The sequence below is a fragment of the Kryptolebias marmoratus genome, linkage group LG24 (assembly GCF_001649575.2).
Source record: "Kryptolebias marmoratus isolate JLee-2015 linkage group LG24, ASM164957v2, whole genome shotgun sequence".
In the NCBI taxonomy this organism is placed as follows: domain Eukaryota; kingdom Metazoa; phylum Chordata; class Actinopteri; order Cyprinodontiformes; family Rivulidae; genus Kryptolebias; species Kryptolebias marmoratus.
This window is the reverse complement of record NC_051453.1, coordinates 17,086,579-17,109,166: the sequence shown is the minus strand read 5'-3', so window position 1 is coordinate 17,109,166 and position 22,588 is coordinate 17,086,579. Positions and strand designations below refer to the sequence as shown.

The 22,588-nt window shown below is 42.2% G+C and overlaps 6 protein-coding genes across 8 annotated transcripts; 4 read left to right on the top strand and 2 right to left on the bottom strand.

The window, feature by feature from the left end:
* Window positions 1-81: 81 nt before the first annotated feature.
* LOC108243410 (vacuolar protein sorting-associated protein 4B-like) lies at window positions 82-4,249 on the top strand. The gene is made up of 11 exons (XM_017428821.3): window positions 82-285; window positions 920-1,031; window positions 1,127-1,271; window positions 1,439-1,497; window positions 1,586-1,705; window positions 1,808-1,964; window positions 2,058-2,206; window positions 2,453-2,534; window positions 2,663-2,882; window positions 3,153-3,293; window positions 3,368-4,249. Exons 1-11 carry the CDS (start codon window positions 265-267, stop codon window positions 3,467-3,469), a joined length of 1,308 nt encoding a protein of 435 aa, XP_017284310.1. The 5' UTR covers window positions 82-264; the 3' UTR covers window positions 3,470-4,249.
* Window position 4,250: 1 nt separating this feature from the next.
* plekhb2 (pleckstrin homology domain containing, family B (evectins) member 2) lies at window positions 4,251-7,208 on the bottom strand. 2 transcript variants are annotated; one of them, XM_017428827.3, is made up of 8 exons: window positions 7,124-7,208; window positions 6,491-6,541; window positions 6,234-6,386; window positions 6,004-6,106; window positions 5,873-5,912; window positions 5,673-5,756; window positions 5,293-5,407; window positions 4,251-5,200 (listed from the first exon to the last, which is right to left on the bottom strand). In XM_017428827.3, the coding sequence occupies exons 2-8, from the start codon at window positions 6,525-6,527 to the stop codon at window positions 5,064-5,066; spliced, it is 669 nt and encodes a 222-aa protein (XP_017284316.1). In that variant the 5' UTR covers window positions 6,528-6,541; window positions 7,124-7,208; the 3' UTR covers window positions 4,251-5,063. The 2 variants fall into 2 exon arrangements, with proteins under 2 accessions (XP_017284316.1, XP_017284315.1); XM_017428826.3 differs by having other exon boundaries at window positions 7,032-7,183.
* A 345-nt stretch (window positions 7,209-7,553) lies between these two features.
* ing5a (inhibitor of growth family, member 5a) lies at window positions 7,554-11,312 on the top strand. The gene is made up of 8 exons (XM_017428843.3): window positions 7,554-7,701; window positions 8,617-8,688; window positions 8,795-8,961; window positions 9,115-9,226; window positions 9,614-9,713; window positions 9,818-9,953; window positions 10,045-10,106; window positions 10,194-11,312. The coding sequence occupies exons 1-8, from the start codon at window positions 7,665-7,667 to the stop codon at window positions 10,231-10,233; spliced, it is 726 nt and encodes a 241-aa protein (XP_017284332.1). The 5' UTR covers window positions 7,554-7,664; the 3' UTR covers window positions 10,234-11,312.
* cep19 (centrosomal protein 19) lies at window positions 10,896-12,640 on the bottom strand. Of its 2 annotated transcripts, none has more exons than XM_017428844.3 (2): window positions 12,280-12,575; window positions 10,896-11,822 (listed from the first exon to the last, which is right to left on the bottom strand). In XM_017428844.3, exons 1-2 carry the CDS (start codon window positions 12,407-12,409, stop codon window positions 11,476-11,478), a joined length of 477 nt encoding a protein of 158 aa, XP_017284333.1. In that variant the 5' UTR covers window positions 12,410-12,575; the 3' UTR covers window positions 10,896-11,475. The 2 variants fall into 2 exon arrangements, with proteins under 2 accessions (XP_017284333.1, XP_037830041.1); XM_037974113.1 differs by having other exon boundaries at window positions 11,055-11,822; window positions 12,544-12,640.
* Window positions 12,641-12,765: 125 nt separating this feature from the next.
* Window positions 12,766-14,687, top strand: pigx (phosphatidylinositol glycan anchor biosynthesis, class X). The gene is made up of 6 exons (XM_017428842.3): window positions 12,766-12,958; window positions 13,200-13,287; window positions 13,357-13,492; window positions 13,580-13,793; window positions 14,083-14,183; window positions 14,271-14,687. Exons 1-6 carry the CDS (start codon window positions 12,895-12,897, stop codon window positions 14,406-14,408), a joined length of 741 nt encoding a protein of 246 aa, XP_017284331.1. The 5' UTR covers window positions 12,766-12,894; the 3' UTR covers window positions 14,409-14,687.
* Window positions 14,688-14,963: 276 nt separating this feature from the next.
* pak2b (p21 protein (Cdc42/Rac)-activated kinase 2b) lies at window positions 14,964-22,464 on the top strand. Its single transcript, XM_017428860.3, has 14 exons — window positions 14,964-15,227; window positions 16,897-17,230; window positions 17,349-17,455; window positions 17,566-17,712; window positions 17,807-17,923; window positions 18,076-18,205; window positions 18,330-18,393; window positions 20,271-20,319; window positions 20,410-20,522; window positions 20,615-20,732; window positions 20,828-20,927; window positions 21,015-21,211; window positions 21,298-21,435; window positions 21,557-22,464. Exons 2-14 carry the CDS (start codon window positions 17,050-17,052, stop codon window positions 21,641-21,643), a joined length of 1,548 nt encoding a protein of 515 aa, XP_017284349.1. The 5' UTR covers window positions 14,964-15,227; window positions 16,897-17,049; the 3' UTR covers window positions 21,644-22,464.
* The last annotated feature ends 124 nt before the right edge of the window (window positions 22,465-22,588 follow it).

The window sequence follows — 22,588 nt, the reverse complement described above, 5'->3', positions numbered from 1 at the left end:
AAAGAGCCGAACTAAATTTCGGCTCACACCTGTCGCCGCAGACGATAATTAGGTCACGTGACCACCGCGGAAGTGAGCTGCGGATGCGGAAGTAAAACGAGCTTTAGGATGTTTGGCGATGGAAGTTACTCGATTGTAACACTTATGCAGTGAGTAACACTAAAATTAAATTCAGAAGGCAAAACTATATACATATATATATATATATATATATATATATATATATGTATGAACTGAACCTCGGAGTTTTTAACGACACAAAAAATGTCGGGCGGTAATTTACAGGTAAGGAAATTCAGTCTATAAGTTACCTGGTTACTTGACTGAGACAACACAAACGAGCTGAAATGGTTTTAAATTATTGTAGTCAGCTAAGATAGTGATAAAACCTACCTATTTTCAATTACCTTTCTTATAAAGAACCTATCAGTGCCAATAGTAAAATAATAGTTGACTTTTTAATACTTATTAGCTTCAAATGACTTATTCACGGTTCTAAACGAGGTAGTATTTCCAGTTTTCACATCTTTTTTTAAAAAAACTACTTACAATTCATAAATTACATTGTACATAAAACATTCCTATAATTTATAATATATTTATAAATTAGAATTGTGAAGCTCTGTGGTGTATAATGTGTGCTTTTTTATGAACAAACATTTAGCACAACTTTATAAGAAGTCAGGTTGGTGTTTAAACTTTAAATAAAAAGTTAATGTAAAGCTTTGCAAATGATTCACGTCTGTAGAAAATAGTACTGATTAGAAGTAGTTTACTGTGGTGTTGTTTTTTGTCAGAATGTCCCTTAAAAAGTACTGTCAGGGCTGTCTTTACCATTGGGTTTTATCAGCTCTTCTTTAAATAACTTATTACTGTGAGTCTGGCTGTTATTATTTTCCCTCGTGTTGTTTGTCCTCAGAAAGCCATAGATCTGGCCAGCAAAGCGTCAGCGGAAGACAAAGCCAAGAACTACGAAGAGGCCCTCAGATGTTATCAGCATGCTGTCCAGTACTTCCTACATGTTGTCAAATGTGAGGAACCTGTTTGCCGGTTCACTTGTTATTACACCGGTTGTTTGGCTGTTTGAAAACACAATCTAAGTGCCGTCGCATTGTTGCCACTGCAGATGAGACACCGAACGAACTCTCGAAGCAGAGCATCAGGGCCAAGTGTGTCGTCTACCTGGACAGAGCCGAGCAGCTGAAAGAATACCTGAAGAAAAAGGAGGAGGCTCCGCCGGCCAAACCTGTCAAAGATTCCGGTGATAAAGGGTGAGAGTGGTCAATAAATCCAGAAATGGATCAATGTTGCTGTGTGCTACTTGTAATTTGGCGTTACTTTGTTTCCTGTTCGCCTACGGTTCGTTGACATTAATAATTAATCAATAAAGTTTAGTGGAAAGCACTTCCTGATTTAATTTATTTTTTTTTTATTATAGGAGTGAAAGTGATGAAAATGAAGACCAAGAGAAGAAGAAATTCAAAAACCAGCTCTCAGGTGAATCCTATTGTTCAAGGACATTATGGTGTTTTATTAAAAAGCAAAATATCCCACAGGGTGCTCATCAGACTCGTCTCTGCCGCAGGTGCCATTGTCATGGAGAAGCCAAACGTCAAGTGGAACGACGTGGCCGGACTTGAGGGAGCCAAAGAAGCCTTAAAAGAAGCCGTGATCCTGCCTATCAAATTCCCCCACCTGTTCACAGGTGTTGAAACCAGCGTGCAGATTGGGCTCCCGCTCAAACAGCTGGGAGTAGACAGGCTTTTTATTTATTTATTTAAAACAAACGCTGCATCTGTCTGCGCAGGAAAACGAACGCCGTGGCGGGGGATCCTTCTGTTCGGCCCCCCGGGAACGGGGAAATCCTACCTGGCCAAGGCCGTAGCTACAGAGGCAAATAACTCCACCTTCTTCTCCATCTCCTCCTCCGACCTGGTGTCCAAGTGGCTGGGGGAAAGTGAAAAGTGAGGGCCGGGTTCTTTTTGCAGCACGTATTATCGAGAATAGGAGAAGCTAAGCTGAATCATCTAACCATTTTACACGCACACACCCCCCAGGCTGGTGAAGAACCTGTTCGCGTTGGCTCGAGAGCACAAACCGTCCATCATCTTCATCGACGAGATTGACTCCCTCTGTGGCTCGAGGAGCGAGAACGAGAGCGAAGCAGCTCGCAGGATCAAGACCGAGTTCCTCGTCCAGATGCAGGGTGAGCAGCAGCACGTAAAACGACAACCACAGTGACAGGAGGCTGTCATTGGGTATTGATTAAGCTGCTTATCATCAGCTGATTAGCTATTAGTTATTATCATTTCCCACAGTCCTTAATCACATGTTGACAAGGAAAGGCGTCAAACTGTCACCTGAGAAAAGCAGAAAATGTTCGCTTGAAGCACATTCCTTTTTATTTGGGTCATGTAATTGTCTAATTGTCGTAGCTCTTTTCTCCTCTCAGGCGTTGGAAATGATAACGAAGGAATCCTTGTTCTGGGGGCGACAAATATTCCATGGACACTGGACTCTGCTATCAGGAGAAGGTTGGTTTACGTTGCATATAAGAAGGAGTTCTTTTTTTTCTTCAATCATTCAAAACTGGTTTTGGTCACAGCACGCGAGCTTTGACACGTCTCATTCCGGCTCCCTGAACCTTTTGTCCGTGCCTCAGGTTTGAAAAGCGAATTTACATCCCTCTGCCGGAAGGCCACGCCCGCGCCGCTATGTTCAAACTGCACCTGGGCTCCACCCCCAACGACCTGACGGAGCAGGACTTCGTTACTCTGGGCACGAAGACCGAGGGCTACTCCGGCGCGGACGTCAGCATAATCGTCAGAGACGCCCTCATGCAGCCCGTCAGGAGGGTTCAGTCAGCCACGCACTTCAAAAAGGTAAACCCTCACCTCACCTGTTCACCTCTTTGGTATTCCGGCTGGAAGATGGTGCTACTGAAGAAGAACAATCCTCATTCTTAATTAAAAACAATTAATCTGACATGTTATTATTAGTTTTTTTTATAGAGAGGGTGTGAAAATTGTCCAATCTTATGCAACAAACTGCCATTTTTTTTTAAGTTCACCCTCACTATATGCTTTATCATTTCAAAGCTTGATACTAACACATAGACATTAATCTGAGCTTTGTTATGATTCCCATCAAAGGTGCGGGGGCCGTTAATAAACAACCCGGACGTCGTGGTTGAGGACCTGCTGACGCCGTGCTCACCGGGAGACCCCAACGCCTTGGAGATGACGTGGATGGACGTCCCCGGGGACAGACTCCTAGAGCCTGTTGTGTCCATGGTAAGAAAAAAAACACAACTAAAACAAGCGTTACGGGAAGCGGGACGAGGATCTAATCCGTATCGTGTGCATAGGCCGACATGCTGAGGTCTCTGAGCAACACCAAGCCCACGGTCAACGAGCAGGACCTGGAAAAGCTGCAGAAGTTCACTGAAGATTTCGGCCAAGAAGGCTAAAAACACTCACTCTCTACTTTAACATCAGACTGCGGTCAACAGTTGTTTTCACTATCAGGCACACTTTACTGGGATTTAAAACGGCTTTACTTTAGTGTTTACCTTTTCATTTTTTGTTTACATGTCTCTTCCTGCACTACGCACATCACCATATGGAAGGCAAATTATTTTGCCCCTAAAGATACAGTTTTGTGGTGAACTTTTTTTTTAATTAAATGGGATTGACTGTTTCTGTTAACTTATTCATTTGGAGGGGGCTTTTCTACCATTACTGAAAAGAAATTGTCTATTAAAAGCTTTTTAGAAGCGCTGCTAAATTCCAAGTTTTCCCTGTGAGTTTTTACATTTGTGCACATTTTATATTTCCATGTTTTTGCTGTAGTTGAGCTGTAAATGTAGAACGGGGTTTTATAATCACACACCAGTTGGCAACTTTGGGTATAAAATATATATTGTTTTTAAATTTGCACAAATAACAGCAATAAAATGAGGTCATTTCTTGTATCTTATTGTGTTCTATGAACAAGTCTCAGGAGTTAAATAAAACAATCCAAAATAACTTTGAATATATTTATTTGTTAAAATACATATTGGTTAACATTTGTTTTTTTATTGCAGGATAAATCTGAATGGGTTCAAGAAGCAAAACAGTTTTATTTCACATCTTCATACACGTTTAATACCTTCTTAGAAAGATTACATCATTAAGCCGTTTGCGAAACTACAAACTGCTTCCATTTCCAGAATAAATAACGTTTAAAAAGAAAAAAAGGTTTCACTCTGAGAATCTCGCTGCGTTTTTTTTTTTTTTTTACCCGAGTCATAAATTTTACCTTTAAAAAATATTCACGCTTTTGAGGAGGAAACTCCAATCAAAGCTGACTGATCAGGATTTCCACATCAGGCCTAGGAAATGGAAAAACCTTGACTCAAACAAACAAACAAAAAAAAACTGATTCAACAGCTGCCGAGAAGTTAAACAAAAAGACGCAATTAATTTGAACTATAAAGGAGAAGTGACATCCCTTTACACTACAGATTTAATCTAGTCTTTCCTCGTACACTGCATGGTTTCTGGTTAAATCAGACGCTATTATCGGCGTGAATATTGCTTTAAATGTGCCTAGTTCACAACACTACTCAGCAGATTTATCCCTGAAACAAAGTAAACAAAACATACAGTACACAACAACAACAACTGTTAGACTTAACTATATGGTAAGAACTCAAAATACAAAAAGGCAAGATGTGCTGAAAGTGTCCTGAACTGCACACAAACAAAGTAGTGTCTTTTCTTGATGCTAAAACTCAGAACTGAGTAATGGTTGTTTTTTGGTTAATCCTTTTCATCTGAAGACAACAACAAAAAAAAGAATGAGGGGAGAAAACAAACAGAGCATGTTGGAAAAGTGCTAAAAGTATTTACAGCCCATCAGTCGTGTTCTGTTGACGTAATGCGACGAGAGCATTTTTAGAAAAAAAAATTGAAATCACGTGACTGCGCTTGAGAAGAGGCCGTACACAGTGTGCTGTAAATATACATCGTGTAAATACGCAGGGACTGGGAGCTGCTGAACGTACGACGGTTACGACGTTAGAAGACCGAGAAGAGGGAGCCGAGAGCCAGGCCGGTTGCCGCTCCGGCGAGCATGCCCAAGGCGACGTCTCCTCCGTTGTCGCGCTGTCGCTCCTGGATGACGACGTGGTTCACCCCAGGAGCGGCGTATCCACCTGCAAAAAACGGTTCCGCTTTTACGTCACGGGACAACGTCACACTTCCGCGCACGAGCTGAGAAATGCGAGGGGGGTGTGGGGGTACTTACCCTGGTACTGGTATGGGTAAGCGACGGTGTAAGGCTGCCCATCTGCAGAGTAAACTATCTGAGTGGCGTGAGCAGGTGGAGCACTGTAATCTCCGTACGGGCCTGGCGCATAAACCTGGGGAACAAAATGAGCGAAGAATGATTAAAAAGTTGAATTTAACAAGAACTGGTCGGTGGAGCTTGTGAGCACTGACAGATTTGATCCAGCAGGGGGCAGCAAACATGATATTTGAGCTGACATTTTCTTCTGAAGTGATGACTTTTTGAATTTTCAGGAGAATTACTGGTTTTGTTTCGCACTAAAGCAAGTCCAGTTGTAGATTTAAAGCAATGATATACATCTGTAAGGCTTTTCTGTTTTACAGCTTACACATTTTTACCTGTGGGTGAGCGTATTCGGAGTACGGAGGAGGAGCAGAAGCCACGACTTCTTGTGCGAAGCCAATCTGAGGAGCTGCAACCACCTAATTATCAAACAGCCAAACAGAGAGCAAAACAAATTACCAGGAGAAGTTAACACAGTAACTCCTCTCACTGTGCCGAGATAACAAAAGGTGGATAAAATGTAGAGAAATCTCACTGCATTAATCCTTGCGTCCTGAAGTGCCATCGTCCACGCCCTTCAACAAAAAGCAGAAACCATGTTTTAGAATTTTTTAAAAGTGCTTGTTCTGTTAAATATTAAGCGTAAGCATGTATAAGCTGTCTTACAGGGCATCATCTGCGCTGTCTGCACACAAACTGATGACCCGTCCGTCTCTGCACACTATCTGGAACAACGCATCCCGCCTCTTTGCCTCTGGTGGGTTCAGCTCTGAGAGGAACAGAGCAGCAAGACGAAAAGGAGGAGGGACGTTAAAAACTGAATAATAAAAAGAAGAAGGTGGGTGAAATTCATGAAGTGCGGTCAGTTGACATAAGCATAAGCACTTGACAGCCACCCTGACACGCTGCGGAGCTGCGAATGTTGATGCAATGGACTCTCATGTGAATGTCGTCCTCCATGTCACGCCGCTGCTGATCGTTGTAGAACACGAGCCGTCCATCAGCCCATAGGTCGAACCAGTTTCTCTTCCAGCGCCGTAGTATGGTACCTGAAAAGTAAATATTTAAAAGATAATTTGCTTCACAGTGTGGGTTTTTGATCACCCTTTTTAAAGTGCTGATCTTTAAACCACAGGGTAACGTGGCTACTCACTTTGTCTGTGGAGCCAGCCGCTCTTTACCATCGCCATCTTAGAAGAAACACCTAAAGAATAAAATGTAAATAATAGACGTTATCTGTCAAAACTGAAGGCTTGATGACTGGGAGGGGTGTATCTAACACAAAATAAATAGCCATAAAACAAAAGAAAGTTTTTCTTTTTTATTGTTTTGCAGGTGATCACTAAATTTGATTTAGCTGAAATTCAAGCTAAAGTGCCAGCACAACTGGTTCAAATTACATTTTATTTTGTAACCTTATATATTTGGTGTTAACAGTGCGCCGTTGGTAAAGTTAAAATATTAGCATCAAAATTTTTTGTTTGTTTTATGGCCACTACATTTAACACACAGTTACTTAGGATTGTCACTGAACATTAAAATGACCATGCTAGCTAGTTGTTTACAGTTAGCAGAGGATGGCTAACAACAACTAGCCGACCTACTGGTGTGAGTTTAAAAGGTAGTAAACTCTACCACTCGTCATTTTGGTCGACTGGTTTACTTAAAACCTGTCTGGGAATTGATACACTTACTTTATTTGTTATTCGTCTCAGACAAGATGTCCTTTCGCGAAGATACACTGAACGCGGAAGTAGTGATACGCACAAAAAAAGCGATGCCTTACTTGGAGCAGAAAAAAATAGAAGGCCTGTCCGTTTATCAAAGTGGACACAGCTGGTAGACTGTGGGCCGTTATTTCTTCAGTCGATGGTTCCCGTTAAACCCCGCCCAGTGAGCATCTTCACAAATGTCTAGTCTCTGGAGAGGGAGGCGTTTGTTTTGAATGACGTAACCTCTCAGCTGACAGCGATGGAAAGTGCTAGCAAAATCAGCGAGGGCGCGCTTGATTTACTCTCGCGTCTTCTTTATGCACGCACGTGATAGAAAATTGTAAAATAAGTATCTTTCTTTTGTGATTAAAAATAGAACCTAGTTCTAGTTTACGTTATAATTTACCAGTAAAAAAAAAAGAGTCACAGTGCAAAAAAGGTTTCCGAGTTGATGGGCTAGAAAGAAATTACCGAGGCAGTGACTTGCGTCTTGAAGCCGCTGACTGACCGACGGCACAGGCCGGGTTACAAAACAAACTCCCCATCTCTCCGTCAAGCTAACAGTTTGTCAGCCGAGGAGAGCAACGCACGCAGAAGCTGTGTAGATAACGCGAAATGGCGACGGCAATATATTTGGAGCATTATTTGGATAGTAAGTATCCGAGAATACGCTGTGCTGGACTCGAAACACGTCCAACAACACTAGTTCGCTCGCGGTTTAGCTTGATTTAATGTCTGCTTCACTCAGAGGACTAAGGACATGTACAGACACGTTAGCTAATACTAGCTTTCCAGCTAACTCAGTTAGCGTAAAGATGCAACTTTTTTTTTAATAGCAAAGCTACAATTTAGTGATGTTTGGTTTATTTTACAGGGAATATTTTCTCCTCTGGTTTGCGTGTGTTTAATTAAAGCAAACGGTATGCATGTGCAGCCTTTAGGAAACCGCGTTTCCCGTAACTGTTTGGGCGCCGAGGCGGGTTGTTGTCTTCAGACTGTAACATATGTGCTGAAAACAGCCTGTCTCCCTCTCTCACACACTCACACACACACACTCACACACAGCGTCTCAAATCCTACAGAAAGTTATATTCAACATGACAGACTCATTTTAGTAATCATATAATGAGCCCCAGTGTATGTCTGTGCATATATCCTGTCTGTACCTTCCACTAATTTCATATCAAATTTTATATTTTAATCATGCCTGGAAAACAGCTATAAAATAATGAATAAGCTTAAAACCCTCATGAGAACAATCTGATGGGTCACAGTTTCACACCGGCGTGTCTAAATTTCTCTTTAACAGGTAAATTGTTTTGCCTAAATCAACTTTTTTGGGCTTTTTCAATCATTTGAAACTCTGTGGGAAACAATAAGCAAGGATAAATATATTCATGTTCTTGAAAACGCCACTGGCAGGAAAGAAAAACGCAACCATTAGGCTTTGCAAAACATCGGTACCAGGCCAGCAGACGTTTTAAAGGTGGTATTGAAGAGTTACTTGGCTCAAAGGTAGTATGAACATTTGTTCAACACCAGGAATAAATGTGCTCCACTTCTTCAGGTATTGAAAACCTACCTTGTGAGCTGCAGAGGAACTTCACTTTGATGCGGGACCTGGACAACAGAACTGAAGGTGAGTGTCTCCCGCCATCCAAAGGACGTTTTGTTTTTTTTTTTAATCGGTAACTGTCCAGCCGTTGGTTCACCTCTGGCTGCAATTTTCTCGCGCTGTTGTGCAGAGAAGAAAGCGGAGATCGACAAGCTGGCCGAGGAGTACATCGCCAACGTGAAGAACCTGGCCTCAGAGCAGCGAGTGGAACACCTGCAGAAGATTCAGAACGCCTACAGCAAGTGCAAAGAGTTCAGTGACGACAAAGTCCAGCTTGCAATGCAGACGTATGAAATGGTCAGTGCTCTTCCTCTCCTGCTTAAACTTGTTTTATATCTACATATATCATGTACTGCCCTCTCATTGAAAAGATGCATTTAGGTCCCGCTTATTCGTCGTGACTTAAAGAAATGTAGTAAAATGCAGAAATTAATTTGGATTTTAATCCAGGTGGACAAACACATCCGGAGGCTGGATGCGGATCTGGCTCGGTTCGAGAATGAGCTGAAGGAGAAGCTGGAACTGAGCAGCTACGAAAGCACAGACGGAAGGGCGCTGAAAAGTAAGTTCAGGAAGGAGTCGGGCGACGAGAGTTACTGCATTACTGCACGCAGAGAACAACCGGGTCAGTCGTGCGTCATGCTCCAGGATGTAGACAGATCCCATGTGCTGACATGCTAAGACACAGAAAGCAAAAAAGATTAACAGTCACCTGCAATGTGAAGTTTCCAGATCGTAGCCAGGACTCAGAGATGAATGGTGCAGACTATTTACAGTACATTCAACAGCAGAAATGAAGTGTTTCTGTCCTTGATGGTTCTTCATCTTTAAACTTATTGTTTCCTCACCTTGTGCACAAAGTGGATTTACTCTCCAAGAAGCTTTCGCTTACAGGTGAACAGATTTTCTCCTGGTAGTAAACATATATCAAATGTTTTTTTTTCTCCAGAAAGCGATTTGCGCGGGCAGAGAGAGAAACGTGGATCCCGTGGGCGAGGAAGGAAAGGTTCTGACGAAGATTCTCCCAAAAAGAAAAAGATGAAGAACAGGTAACGTTGGAACCGGTTGTTCCGACAAACTCCGGATTTGCGTCGGCTCATCGCCGCGTCGTGTTTGTTTTCTGATCTCCCCGTGCCCTCCGTTGGTGTTTCAGTCCGGACCTGAGTGAAGCCCTCCTGCCCATGCAGCCGTCGGACGTTTTGGACATGCCCGTTGATCCCAACGAACCAACATACTGCCTGTGTCACCAGGTGTCATACGGAGAGATGATCGGCTGCGATAACCTTGATGTAAATTTTTTATTTTTTTATTTTCTCTTTTATTCTCCAAGCTTTTCCTCAAGGTGATGACTATCTTAACACTTATTTGCTTTACTTTCAGTGTCCAATCGAGTGGTTTCACTTCGCTTGCGTTGACCTCGCCACTAAACCGAAAGGAAAATGGTAAGATTTTATTAGCTCAGGAAAAAAAAATGATTGTCAACATTAATTTGGTGACTCATACTTCTTTTTTCTTTTCCAATTTGACAGGTTTTGTCCAAGATGCACTCAAGAGAGGAAGAAAAAATGAGATTTTCTTGTCAGACATGTCTAACTAGCCCATGTTGTTGGTGGTGTTAAATAATGTAGTGTACATTTGTTCTTATAATTCCTTCTTGAACAGGTGGATCATGCAGCTTTCCTACGAGGCCTAATTTGATTTTCAGCCTAAAACTCCACCTTTTTAACGTCATTATTCCTTTACTGGCTTCACTGTGTCTGTCTGTGTTTGTGCACAGCCGTCTCTGTCCGGTAGCTTTAAAACTAATCGTTTCGATATCATCTGCGTTCTGGGCCTGGTCAGAAAGCCCCCTCCTCGGAAAGTAATAAGCTGTAAATATTATCATGCCTATAAAAAGGTAGAAAGTCCCAGAATGTGGCTTTAGCATACTTGAAATGTGAGTTTTATAAAGGACTATTTTTTAAAACAAATTATAACAGCCTGCTGAGAAGTTACAATTTAAACACCTAAATCCTTACGGAGATGCTAAAAGAAATGTGTCATTTTGTTTTTCGTTACTACCTCTTTGGGGTTTACATCGGCACTGTGTCAACGACTGCAATTGATAGCGGGGTTTTTTTTAAATAAAAGAAAAGAAAGTGTTTTGATTAGCTTGAACCAAACTAGCAAAGATATGTAAACTTCTTTATAAAAAATTTAAACAGAAGCCTACGACATTTTTGAATGTATTGTGGTACTAATGGTAGATGTACCCTGTCAGCAGAATACAATATTTAGGCACTTTGAATAATTTCCCCCCTGAAGAAAGTTTGATTTTCCAGGCCAAGTTTTAAAATATCGTTTCATTTAAAACTTTGCCATGGCACGGCTAGTGTTTTTCTTCTAGAGAATAAAACACTGGAACTTCAAACCCTATATGAATATAACTATATAAATATATATTTTGTACATGACAGTATTTTGTAGACATTTTTCCAAAGAGAGATGAATTATTCATTAAATATCGGCTCAGATTTAATTCAACAGGATTTTAGCAGCTTCCTTCACATTTGACTGTATGATTTCGGTGTAAGCCGCAAATATAAAACCAAAGTCTGTGCGTTTTGTAAAATTATTTTATAACAAATAAAACTTCACTATTAATCATGCATTATTTATTTTTTTGACTGTGTCTCTACAAGCTGTTTATCCTCAAGTATTAGTCAGACGTTTAGTGTTTGCATGTTAGGTCACGCCCTGGTGGAAGTAACCTGTTATGTTCGGATGAACTTGGAAGTTTTGTCAGATATTTGTGGGGTTTTCTTTTGAGGTTTAAAATCCATCGTCTGACTCGTCATCCCAGCTGCACTTCTCCTGGGCCTTTCTGTCAAACTGCACCTCCAGGTCATAAACGAAGCCCGGGTCGTCTCTGCGCTTGCGGTTCCTCTCAAACAGCCTGTCCATTTGGCCCTTCTTGCGAGCGAGTTCCTCGTCGTCCAGTTTGTTCAGGTCTTCGTCCGGGTCCAAGCGGAACGAGGCCAGGCTGTGCTCCATGGTGTAGCCCTGCATGTGATCTCGCAGGATGACGTGGAGTTTCTCCAGCTGGCTCTGGGGCACTTGGTCCAGGTAGTCCCTGTGCCTTGGGTGGTTTTTCAGCCTCTCAGCAGCCATGCTGCAGTCTGAAAGAGAAAATATTAGGTTTCAAGCTGCACCCTGGAAGCAAATGTCTGCAGGGGAACACTGCTTTACCTGTTGGGTTTTGCATGTACTTATTTTAGGACCAACAAACTTGTCTTCATGCTGCAAATCCTACCGCTTGTTGCCAGTTTGATTAAGAAATTAACTATTTCCAAGGAAAACCATTTATTAGAGGTGTTGAGCTACCACGTCCTGCAAAGACATCACTGATGCAGCTATTATTTTTTTACAGGCTTTAGGAGTTGCTGGATTTGCAGTAGCATTTCTTAATTTAGCAATAGTATGTATTTAGTGGGATGGAACAATTATTTTAACAGTGTTGTGCCGAAAAAAAGCACCTCTTGCCATAAAAAACACACTTGAAGACCGTTTTATGCTACAACACTTCCCTGCAAATAATGTAGTGCATGTGAGAGTCGTGTTTTTATATATTCTTACCAGAATATTTCGAGAAGTTCCGAACAGGAATTATTCGTTTTCGCACCTTTTTTGTGTCCGAGTGGATATAAACTAAAATAATTGAAGGAGGGTCGAAATGCACTCCGCAACGCTTAGCCTCAAAACTCATGTTTTTTGTGCCGTAAATATAAACAAAACTAGCTTAACCTGACTTTCATTTGTGTTTCGAAATTTGAACTACGCATATGGCGTTTTATCCGCAATATAATTGATAAAATAAGGGCTTTTAAAGTGAAGCGTTACCAGGGTGTCGTACTCCAGGCGGCATTAGGTTTGTGAGAGGGTGTTCTCAGCGAAGCCTGTCTATATTTTGAAAGAAAAATAAATATTACAGAATCAATGTTTTACTTTTTAACATCTTTATCTATTTTATTAATTTACAGCGGAACCGCTGCATTAAAAAAAACTCTAATAACGATGGCATTACGATCCCAAAAAAGTTGTATTTTTAGTCAGGCACAGTTGTAGCTTCCCTAGAACTAAAAGATGATCCCTGAAGATCCTTTTCCGTAAACAGCTCAATGCAGCGAATAAAATATTGTTACTGAACAGCATTTGAAGCCTTAAAATACCCGAGTTTAGTGCTAGTTTTTGATGTATTTTCCACTGTTCATCGTTTTGACTTCTTTATCGACATATCTTTGTTTTGTTAAAGAGGGTAAGCAATATTAGCTAAGTAATCTCTTGAATTTTACTTTTAAAAAAAACTAAGCATTAAATTGAATCAAGTTTATGTTCCTTCTGTGGACACAAAGGGGTATCTAAAATAGTTGAGATTTCATAAAACGTATTTTGAATGCTTAACGGTATATGGTCTTAATAAGAACAAGAGAAAAAGCTGGTTAAATTTCCCCTGAAGGTGTCTGTTTTGATGAATTCATTGTGCACATTTTCTGCAGATGATGTTCAGGACCACTGTGACCTGCTAAAGCAGTGGCTTGAATCCTCTACAGTATCTGTTGAGCTCAACAAGTTGGGTTTTCACAGGTATTTGTTTGTCCATTTATCTAAAGTGGGACAAGGTTCGCTGTGAAATAATGCTTACTGTGCTTTTAGGGAGGTGACAGCCACTGTTGAGCTCAGGCCTGATGTGCTCAGCGGTGTCAGCGTTTTGCTGGTTTCCAGATGGCCAAGTGGCGTTTACGTAGATCCATACCAACTGGCATCGCTGAGGGATCAAAGCGACTGGCAGGTAACTATGACATATCAAGAAAACTGATGTTGTTCGTTACAGAATGCAGAGTGTTTGTGACATTATTTCTGCCCTCTTTTCTGGAAGATATTGCTAGATTCAGCCATTGATCTAGAAGCGCCAGCTCACAAGGCTTCGGGATTTCTTACCTACGTGTATACCACCAACATTGCACCGACATCTACTCTCCAAAAAGTCACGATCCCAGTACACGGACGCTATCATGAGCCCTCTTTTGCTGGGGAAACGTTTACATCTGTCTACGTCGAACCTCCAGAACTGCTGCTGCGGAGTGAAAAATGTAGGCAGACAAAGATAATTTTGTATTTGGTGTACATGAATGTATTTATTCATACATAAATCTATAGTTTGCTATCAAATCAAGACATTATTTGAATTGAAGAGCTATTGATACTTTTTTTTCCCTTCCATATGAAATTAAATGCTAGAGATGAGGTCAGGTTATTACGTGTGCTGCTGCATATAGTTTATATATAGTTAGTAAAGGTTTAGTGTATACGTGACCTTAACTGCATCTTATATTATTGAAACAATACATTTCTTGGTTCAAAACTAATTCTTTTCTCTAGGCACACACCTCAACAGACTGGAGCCTCATGCTGTAGTGGATGCCCCATGCACTGCCAGCAATTCCAGCATGTGTTCATGGGTTAAAACCCATCATCCGCAGGTACAGATCTGCTTAAACCCTTTCAGAATGCCTCCTTTTCTTTCTCATTTGGTCTCACTCCCCCTGAAAACACGTTGTGTCCTCCAGGAGCCCAGCGCCGTCAGTTTCCAGCTTCCGGTGGGCGACGGCTCGGCGGTGGCACTTGTGTGTGGCGGGACCCTTCTCGTCACAGTGATCTGCTGCGTGGCACTGTCCAAATCCACGCTGAAACATCGAATCCGTTGAAGCGGCTTGTGCCAATGAGTTTGCCATGCACCGGACTGTTTCGGGATCAGAAAAAAACATCCACACACAATTCACTCTCAGATGTCTTTACTTTGTAAATCTCTTAATTCTGTTCATGTTTTGATGCGATATGAGCTTGATATTTGAATATACTTGGGCTCAGGGGCCACAGGAAGCTGACACTTCCTTGTTGAAGCAGTTTAAAACACCTAATTGAAGAATGTATGGGACTGGCAATAATTGTATTTTAATAAACCATATTTTAAACAAATAAAAGTAGCCACTTTTCATGTCGGATGTCAGGATATGACAACTTATGTATTATTGTAACATAACAGGGGTGGCACAACTTTGTGTAACTTCATTCTGAACATGTTTTTTCCACCTGCACTGTATGAAACGCTAAAAGACATGCATGTCAACTTCACTTTCAGCTTCTGTTTTAAGGTTTTACGCGTTTTTAATCCTCGGTGCGGTCACAAACGGAGGGACTGCGCCTCGGTGTGAGTGCTGGGTCGTGACGGCGGCTCGCCTCCTCGCTCCATTCATTTGAAGCGGTTACTGAAGGGGCCAGGGTTGGGTCGGTAGTTCCGCTTCCCCCTTCGCCATAGCGGAATTATCCAAAGGCCGAAGAAAAAGACATAAAGAAACACCCTTCACTTCAAACGCGCACGGTCACGTTTCTGCTAACCTGTTTGAGCGCGCCGAGTACCGCGGAGGTCCCGGATGTGTCGGCGGACGCGCTTTTAGCGGATTTACGAGCGTTTTTTTTTCTCCACACCGTCCGGGAGCCGAGTCGAGCTGGTGTTGGGATCTCCGGTGAGCTCTCCGCCGACTCCGTTAGCCCGCAAACTGAGTACACTTGTGCGGGGCGGTTTGGCCCTTGACAAGCCCGTGTGGTGCTTAATTTACTGCTTTACGCCTGTGAAGTTTCAGTGTAAAATAAAAAACAAAACGCTGGTCTTGTCGACTGTTAGCACAGTAGCTTAAAGCCGCACCGAGAATAGCAATTGTTAATGTAGCATGTCGTGCTAGCTCTAACTTCTAGCACACTTGTTGGTCAGGGAGTTGATGCTAACGTTAGCATGCTAACCTCCCTGTTGTTGCTCATTTGAATAGCAGGGTTTGAACAAACGTGGGAAGAAATACAGATAAACTGGGAAATAGTGGACTAATAACAAAAGCGTTGAAACTTGAAATCTCGATGAAAATACGCGAATTGTCACCTTTTTTTTCTCTGCCCTGGGCAAGAATGGGGAACAGCTTCCATTATTTATGTTCTGCTGGTTAGCCTTAAACTTGAATGGAAATATCCCACGCCTTTAATTTTTTTTCCTGTTTCATCTCATAAAGAGGACTTGTTTGTGAATAGAGTGTGCTTTAGTTGAACACCTCTAGCTCTCTGTCTGCAGCTCTTTTAAGCAGTGAGAAACTAACTTTTACCTAAATGGTGAAGGTGTGAAAAGACTGACGGCATGTCAGACTGTTAGTTTTTCACCTCAGTGTTCACCAAGTGCACAGGCATAACAATAAGTCTGATCAAACACCACTTTGCTTTCACAAAGACGCTCCCCGAGGGAGCCATAGTCTTATTTCATGTTTTAACATTTTTACTTCCAAGCAGCCACACTTCCTTGTTGTCATAATCAATGTTTCTTCAAGCTGTTTGAAGGCCTATCAGTTTCCTTTTGGACTTTGACCGCATTATCTCTCTGTTTCTGTCCAGTACCTGACCATTTTGAGTGTATCGTTGTTGTTTAGGACACCTTACTCTGAATCTAACCTATGAAGACTTCAGGCAAAACAAACAACAACAACAAAAAAGGCTCTTAAACTCAAGGGGTGAACCCGAGTTGTGTCGACACACAGCATTTTGGCAAACTGCACGTTGTTACCAGCATCCTGCCACACAAATACAAACCCAAATTGTTCCTATTTTTTTAGTTGAATCTGTAAAAGACAGCAAAAATGGCGCTTTGACACCAAAAGAGCTGTTCGATGAAAACTTGACATCCAGTAGATGATGATTATCAGAAGGATGATGCATCTCTCAGGTCCTGTGTTGGGTTTTTGCTGGATTTTTTTTCTCCCTATTTTAAAAAAAAATCCCATGACCTTAAGATACTTTCATTTGCTGTACATAGTGTCATATCGCCTAATCCTTTTTTTTTTGGTCCTTCATAGATCGACTTTTCTCATTTTAAAGACGCTGTCAAAGGAAAACTTTTAAAAGACCTTTAAACGTTTACAAAAAAAAGTCTGGCTCCTTTTAAAGCAAATTATAAGGAAATAAGCCGTGGTTTAAAACGGTTACACAGTATTGTAAATATATGTATATATATATACATGTTTAATAAATGGATGACACCAATCGGATTGTTTTATTACAGAAAGTAGACCCAGAAGATCCATTTTCACATCCTGCTGTCTCTAAAAGATCATCTCACTTTTATTTCCTAGTCTAACAATAGTTTGGTATTTTGCTCAGGTCCCTGTTGGTGATTTCCGTCTTCTGTATATGAACACCGGTGCCTCACGCTGACGTGAGTGCCGCCTCGTTTCTTCGCCACCCTCTTTGTCCTCGCCCCCGCTGCGATCCGCTGCCTGCTTAGCGCCGCAAGGCTCAGAGCCACCTCCCACCATGTGCGATAACGGAGACCCAGAGGACAAGCCCCCGGCCCCTCCGGTCCGGATAAGCAGCACCATCTTCGGCGCCGGCGCCAGCAAAGATTCCTTTTCGACCAATCACAGCTCCAAACCGCTGCCGTCTGTGCCCGAGGAGAGGAAACCTCGCAAAGGCTTCTCGATCTTCTTAGAAAAAGGTGAAGCAAACAGTCTGCTGTTCACATTTAGCGAATGATTTAAAGGATTTAGTCGATTTTTGTGTTGTTATTTCAATCAGTTTCATTCTTTTTTTTTTTGTTGTCGTTTTGCTTTCAGGGGGTAGGAAGAAAGATCGAGACAAAGAGCGACCAGAGATTTCTCCGCCGTCAGATTTCGAACACACCATACACGTCGGCTTTGACGCTGTAACAGGGGAGTTCACGGTGAGTTGTCGCTATTTGGACCTCCTGACTCGTTGAACTTTTGGGCCCAAACGCTTCGTTTTTCAGGGACCGACACGCTTCTGTTCATTACTGGTTTGTCCCGTGTGCAGGGTATGCCGGAACAATGGGCCCGACTGCTCCAGAAATCGAACATCACTAAGTCGGAGCAGAAGAAGAACCCGCAGGCTGTGCTCGATGTTCTTACGTTCTTCAACTCTACGGGCAACGGGCGCCAGAAGTACATCGAACCTCCGTCTGTAAGTATTTCTAAACCTTTTTAATGTTTCATATCATTATATTTGTCCTCTATGTTCTTGAACTCACCAAACTTTTCTGTGGCTTTTAAATAAGCCTGTCAAAAAAAGCCCCGAACCCTCCTCTCCAAACATTAAAGACATCGATGACGACGACGATGATGATGAAGCTCCTCCTCCTATTGTGTTGCCGAGACCAGAAATCACCAAGAGTGTACGTCACCTTCTATAAATTGGCTTTAAATATTATCTTTATTTATTTATTTAATCAATTGTCAACTTTTTTTTTTCCCCCCATAATGCAAAACCTTTCGATGTTTTTCAGTATTTATTTGTTTCGGGTTGTTGCTTCCTTGCGTCGCACAGGTGTACACCCGCTCTGTTATCGACCCTGTCCCGGCTCCGAGCACGTGTCCTGACGGCGACACAGCGGCCAAGACCGCAGACAGACCGAAAAAGAGCAAGATGACGGACGTCGAGATCATGGACAAACTGAGTAAGCTTGTAAAAAATAGTTTGTTTTGCCTTCAGCATTATCGGGCGAACGAAGCAGTTTCTCTCTCTCTTTGCGCTTCCGCTTGCCATTCGCTTATCGCACCCGACTGTGATCTGACCCACAGGAACCATCGTCAGCATCGGGGATCCCAAGAAGAAGTACACAAGATATGAAAAGATTGGTCAGGGGTGAGTGCAGATCCGTTTACATCCAGTGTGTGTTCTCAATTATTAGTAGATTCAAAAAGGGTCATTTGAGTGTAAACATTTGGACACCTTGTTGCAGAAAAGTCCTAGGTGAAATAAATGAATGGAACATTTAAACAGAGACAATATGACTGTTATCAAGATTAATTTTGCTTTTCTTTATATGACAAGCAAGATTCTGTCCATTGTAAACAGGAAAGACCTTAAACGGTCTCGAGCACTATCTGCCAGTGGTGCTCGGGAATTTCACAGCCAACTTTTGAGTGTGGAAAATAATCACCTGGGTGATTAGCCATACCTGCAGTTTTTGTCATTTATTTCATGCCAAGGTTAAAAGGGTTGTACTTATATAGTGCCTTTCTAGCCAATCAGGCCCATTCATACACACTCTACTACATCTCTACAAAGCTAACCTGAATAAATCATTCTGTAGAAGCTAAGTAGCGGTTTAGATCACATAGCCTACATCTTATTCATTCTCTGCAACGCCTGCAATCTGTGTTAATACACACAATCTACAGAATCTCAGTGCAGGTGCATTGAAGCAGATGCTGCTTGCAGAAAAAGCACAACCTGCCTTACTTGCGTTCTTAAATAAACAAAGTAGTTATTTTAGGAGCCTAATGCCTGATTAGAGAACAGCTGCATGTTTAAATTCCTTTAAAGCTTCTGTTATTCACCACAGCCCCGAATGTCCAGGTTTAACCACAGTGACGGGAGATATTATTTAAAAAAACAAAAAGCTTCATTTCAAATGTGTACGATATAAAATTCAAATGCCAGACGATTCAGTCAAAAACAGTTGCCAAGGTTGGTAGCTTGTAAGTGGAGGTAGTGCACAGCTTAGAATGCTGTTTTTCTACCTGTTTGAAACGCAGCTGCTGCGCTCTTTGGCCACTCGGTTGCAAACGCTCAAAATTCAGCGAGACTGCAAGTGAAGGTTTGCCCATTTTCTCCCGGTCTTCTCGCAATTCTGAATCGCCAACTAGTGTCCAACATTCACAGCCAAGTGAGATGCTGGTTTTAGTTGGTCTGCTTGGGCAGAAAAGTGGAAAGCGTTCAGAACTGTTCGCACTGCGTACCAGCTGCCAAGCGTGAAGATGTTGATTTGGGCATTTTACAACCACGAGGACCTGGACCCCTTCCAGTCATCGAGTCGACCATGTTTCTGAGCAGATGTAAGGCCACCTGTGTGAAAGCTAAAAGCCTGTCTTCAGTAGTCGAAGCGCTGAGTCATGCTGCAGAACAATGATCTAAAACGCAGCAGCAAACTTACAAATATAACACAATCAAGTCATTGCAAAGTCAGGACGTCTCTCTGATTGACTGAACTGCTGCAGAGAGCTTTTATAAAGAAATGATCGCAAATCTCAATGAACAGAAGTTGTTTTATACAGTAAGGTTGGGAGATTGGACGAATTTATCAACCATCGACGATAGGCTGAGCCATTGGACGGTCGTTTTTTTTCAGAGTGGTTTATTTTATTTACCAAGTGCAGCGCTGATTTATTTACTCAAACTTATAACAGAAAGAAATAGAAAACCCATTTGTTTGAACAATAACTACAGTGGTGGGAAGGGAAACAGACACAGGCTTTTTTTAAACCAGTAGTTCTAGAGCTCAAGTTGATGCTGCTAAAGAGGGTTCTACACGTTTCATAGAGGGGGTGAATTTAGTTTTTATTTTACACAAACGCTTCTGTGTTTTGGTTTAGGCTCGCTTAAATAAATGACAGCATGTGTGTTTATATTCACCTCATTTTAAAACTTGGTAAGCAGGCGATTTTACTACGTTAAGTAAACAAAACTCTGAGTGAATCCCTTCTAACATTATGTTGATCGTCTCAAACTCTTTGCAGGGCATCAGGGACAGTATTCACAGCCATAGACGTCGCCACAGGACAGGAGGTAACGAATGAAGAAACGAGGGAACTCTGATTTGTTTGAAATGGGTCATCTTAACAAACAGACTAAAGCTCTGGTAAATCTCTCTCGCAGGTCGCCATTAAACAGATTAATCTCCAGAAGCAGCCGAAAAAGGAGCTCATCATCAACGAGATTTTAGTGATGAAAGAGCTGAAGAACCCCAACATCGTCAACTTTTTAGACAGGTGGAGGGCGGCAGCTTTGCTCATGCTGTGGTGTATTGTTTGGGTTTTTTCTCGTGTAGAATGTGAAAATAAAACGGATGTGTTTATGTCAGTTTCCTGATGGGGGAGGAGCTGTTCGTGGTGATGGAGTATCTGGCTGGAGGCTCGCTGACGGACGTGGTCACAGAGACCTGCATGGACGAGCCTCAGATAGCTGCCGTGTGCCGAGAGGTGTGCTCCACGTTCGAGTCCCATCAACATGTCAGCCTGCACATACGGCACAACACCGCAGCCTTATTCACCGCCGCGTTTTCCTTTGTCCGCAGTGTTTACAAGCATTGGATTTCCTCCACGCTAATCAGGTCATTCACAGAGATATCAAAAGTGACAATGTGCTGCTTGGGATGGATGGTTCCGTGAAGCTGAGTAAGTGCTTCGTATTTATAAATAAATCAAAATGACTTGCATCTTTTCACTGTAAATATATTTATTATTTCCTCGTTTCTTCGACAGCCGATTTTGGCTTCTGTGCCCAGATCACTCCAGAACAGAGCAAACGCAGCACCATGGTAGGCACGCCCTACTGGATGGCTCCTGAGGTGGTGACCCGAAAGGCTTACGGGCCCAAAGTAGACATTTGGTCGCTCGGTATTATGGCCATCGAGATGGTTGAAGGAGAGCCTCCTTACCTGAACGAGAACCCACTACGAGTGAGTCCCTCTTGTTTTCACACATTTTTGCCCGCCGGTCGCCCCCTCACACCCACCCTTTCCTCTCGCCTCTCCCCCGTTGGCAGGCGTTATACCTGATTGCCACAAACGGCACACCCGAGCTTCAGAATCCAGAGAAGCTGTCTCCGGCTTTCAGAGATTTCCTGAACCGCTGCCTGGAAATGGATGTAGAGAAAAGAGGCGGAGGCAAAGAGCTACTGCAGGTGCGACGTCTCGCCGTTGCTACGCTTTTCCATTTTAATAACGTCACGTTTAAGTAAAACTTGCTCTTCGGTTTATCAATTTTGCTCACGTCCTCTGCCTTTTTTTTTTTTGTCAATTCAGCACCCATTCCTGAAGGTGGCAAAGCCTCTCTCCAGTCTAACGCCTCTCATCCTGGCAGCCAAGGAGGCCATGAAGGGCAGCCGTTAGCCGATGAACCCAGCTACCCTGCCTTCCCATTGCTGTGCACACATACGTGCCAACCATTTTAGATTTTGTACCAGACAATAGGCTGAGAGTGGCTCACCACTTCTGATGTGCCGGCCTTATAAGCCCTGACAAACCTCACTGTGAAGAAGACCAAAAATCTAGAGCACATCCACACCGCTGTCCATGTGAACTCTTTCTTTTCTTCCAGATGTCAGAAGACAAGTCAAACTGAAGTGCATAGTTTCAGAGTCAGGCATAGTTAACTCTGTACATCACATCTGGTGACAAGTTAGGGTTAGGCTTGTATTTAACTTGGAATGAAGAAGACGCCTAGTTCTGATTAGTTTTTTTTTTTTTTAATCAACTGCCTTAAACAGATGCAAAATGTTGCCTAATGTATTGTTGATTGTGTCTATGTCTTCTTTCCCATGATTTTTACTACCTTTGTAATTGACCTTTTCAGCTTGTCAGTATCTTAGTTATTTTGATACTTGAATTTCATATTTGTCCCCCTTCTTGGTTTTATAATGTATCTCATTCAACAAACGTGTGCCATTTCCACTATGACCCATGTTTTATGAACATTTCGCGTCACGGTTTTATAGGAAACATTTCAGTGCATTGATCATCGTGAATGTGTGCTGTGACTGTGTTGTCATATAGGTGTCCCACCTGACAGATTTACTGTACCAGTTGTTCCCCAGTATTTTGTTTTTAGTCTCCTGATATCAGAGGCGCACCTTACAGGCAATTAAAATGTTAGATTGACAGGGTTTCTACTCTCTTCTCTGTTGCTATTAAAATGAGTATTTTATGTTGAACTCTGTCCTTCTTGTTCTTCCAGACTAAACTACCACGCTTTTCTACACATGTACATTGTGATCTTGGTAATTCATTTGAAAACAATTTTCATAATGTGCTAAATAGCAGCCTCAACTCAAGAGA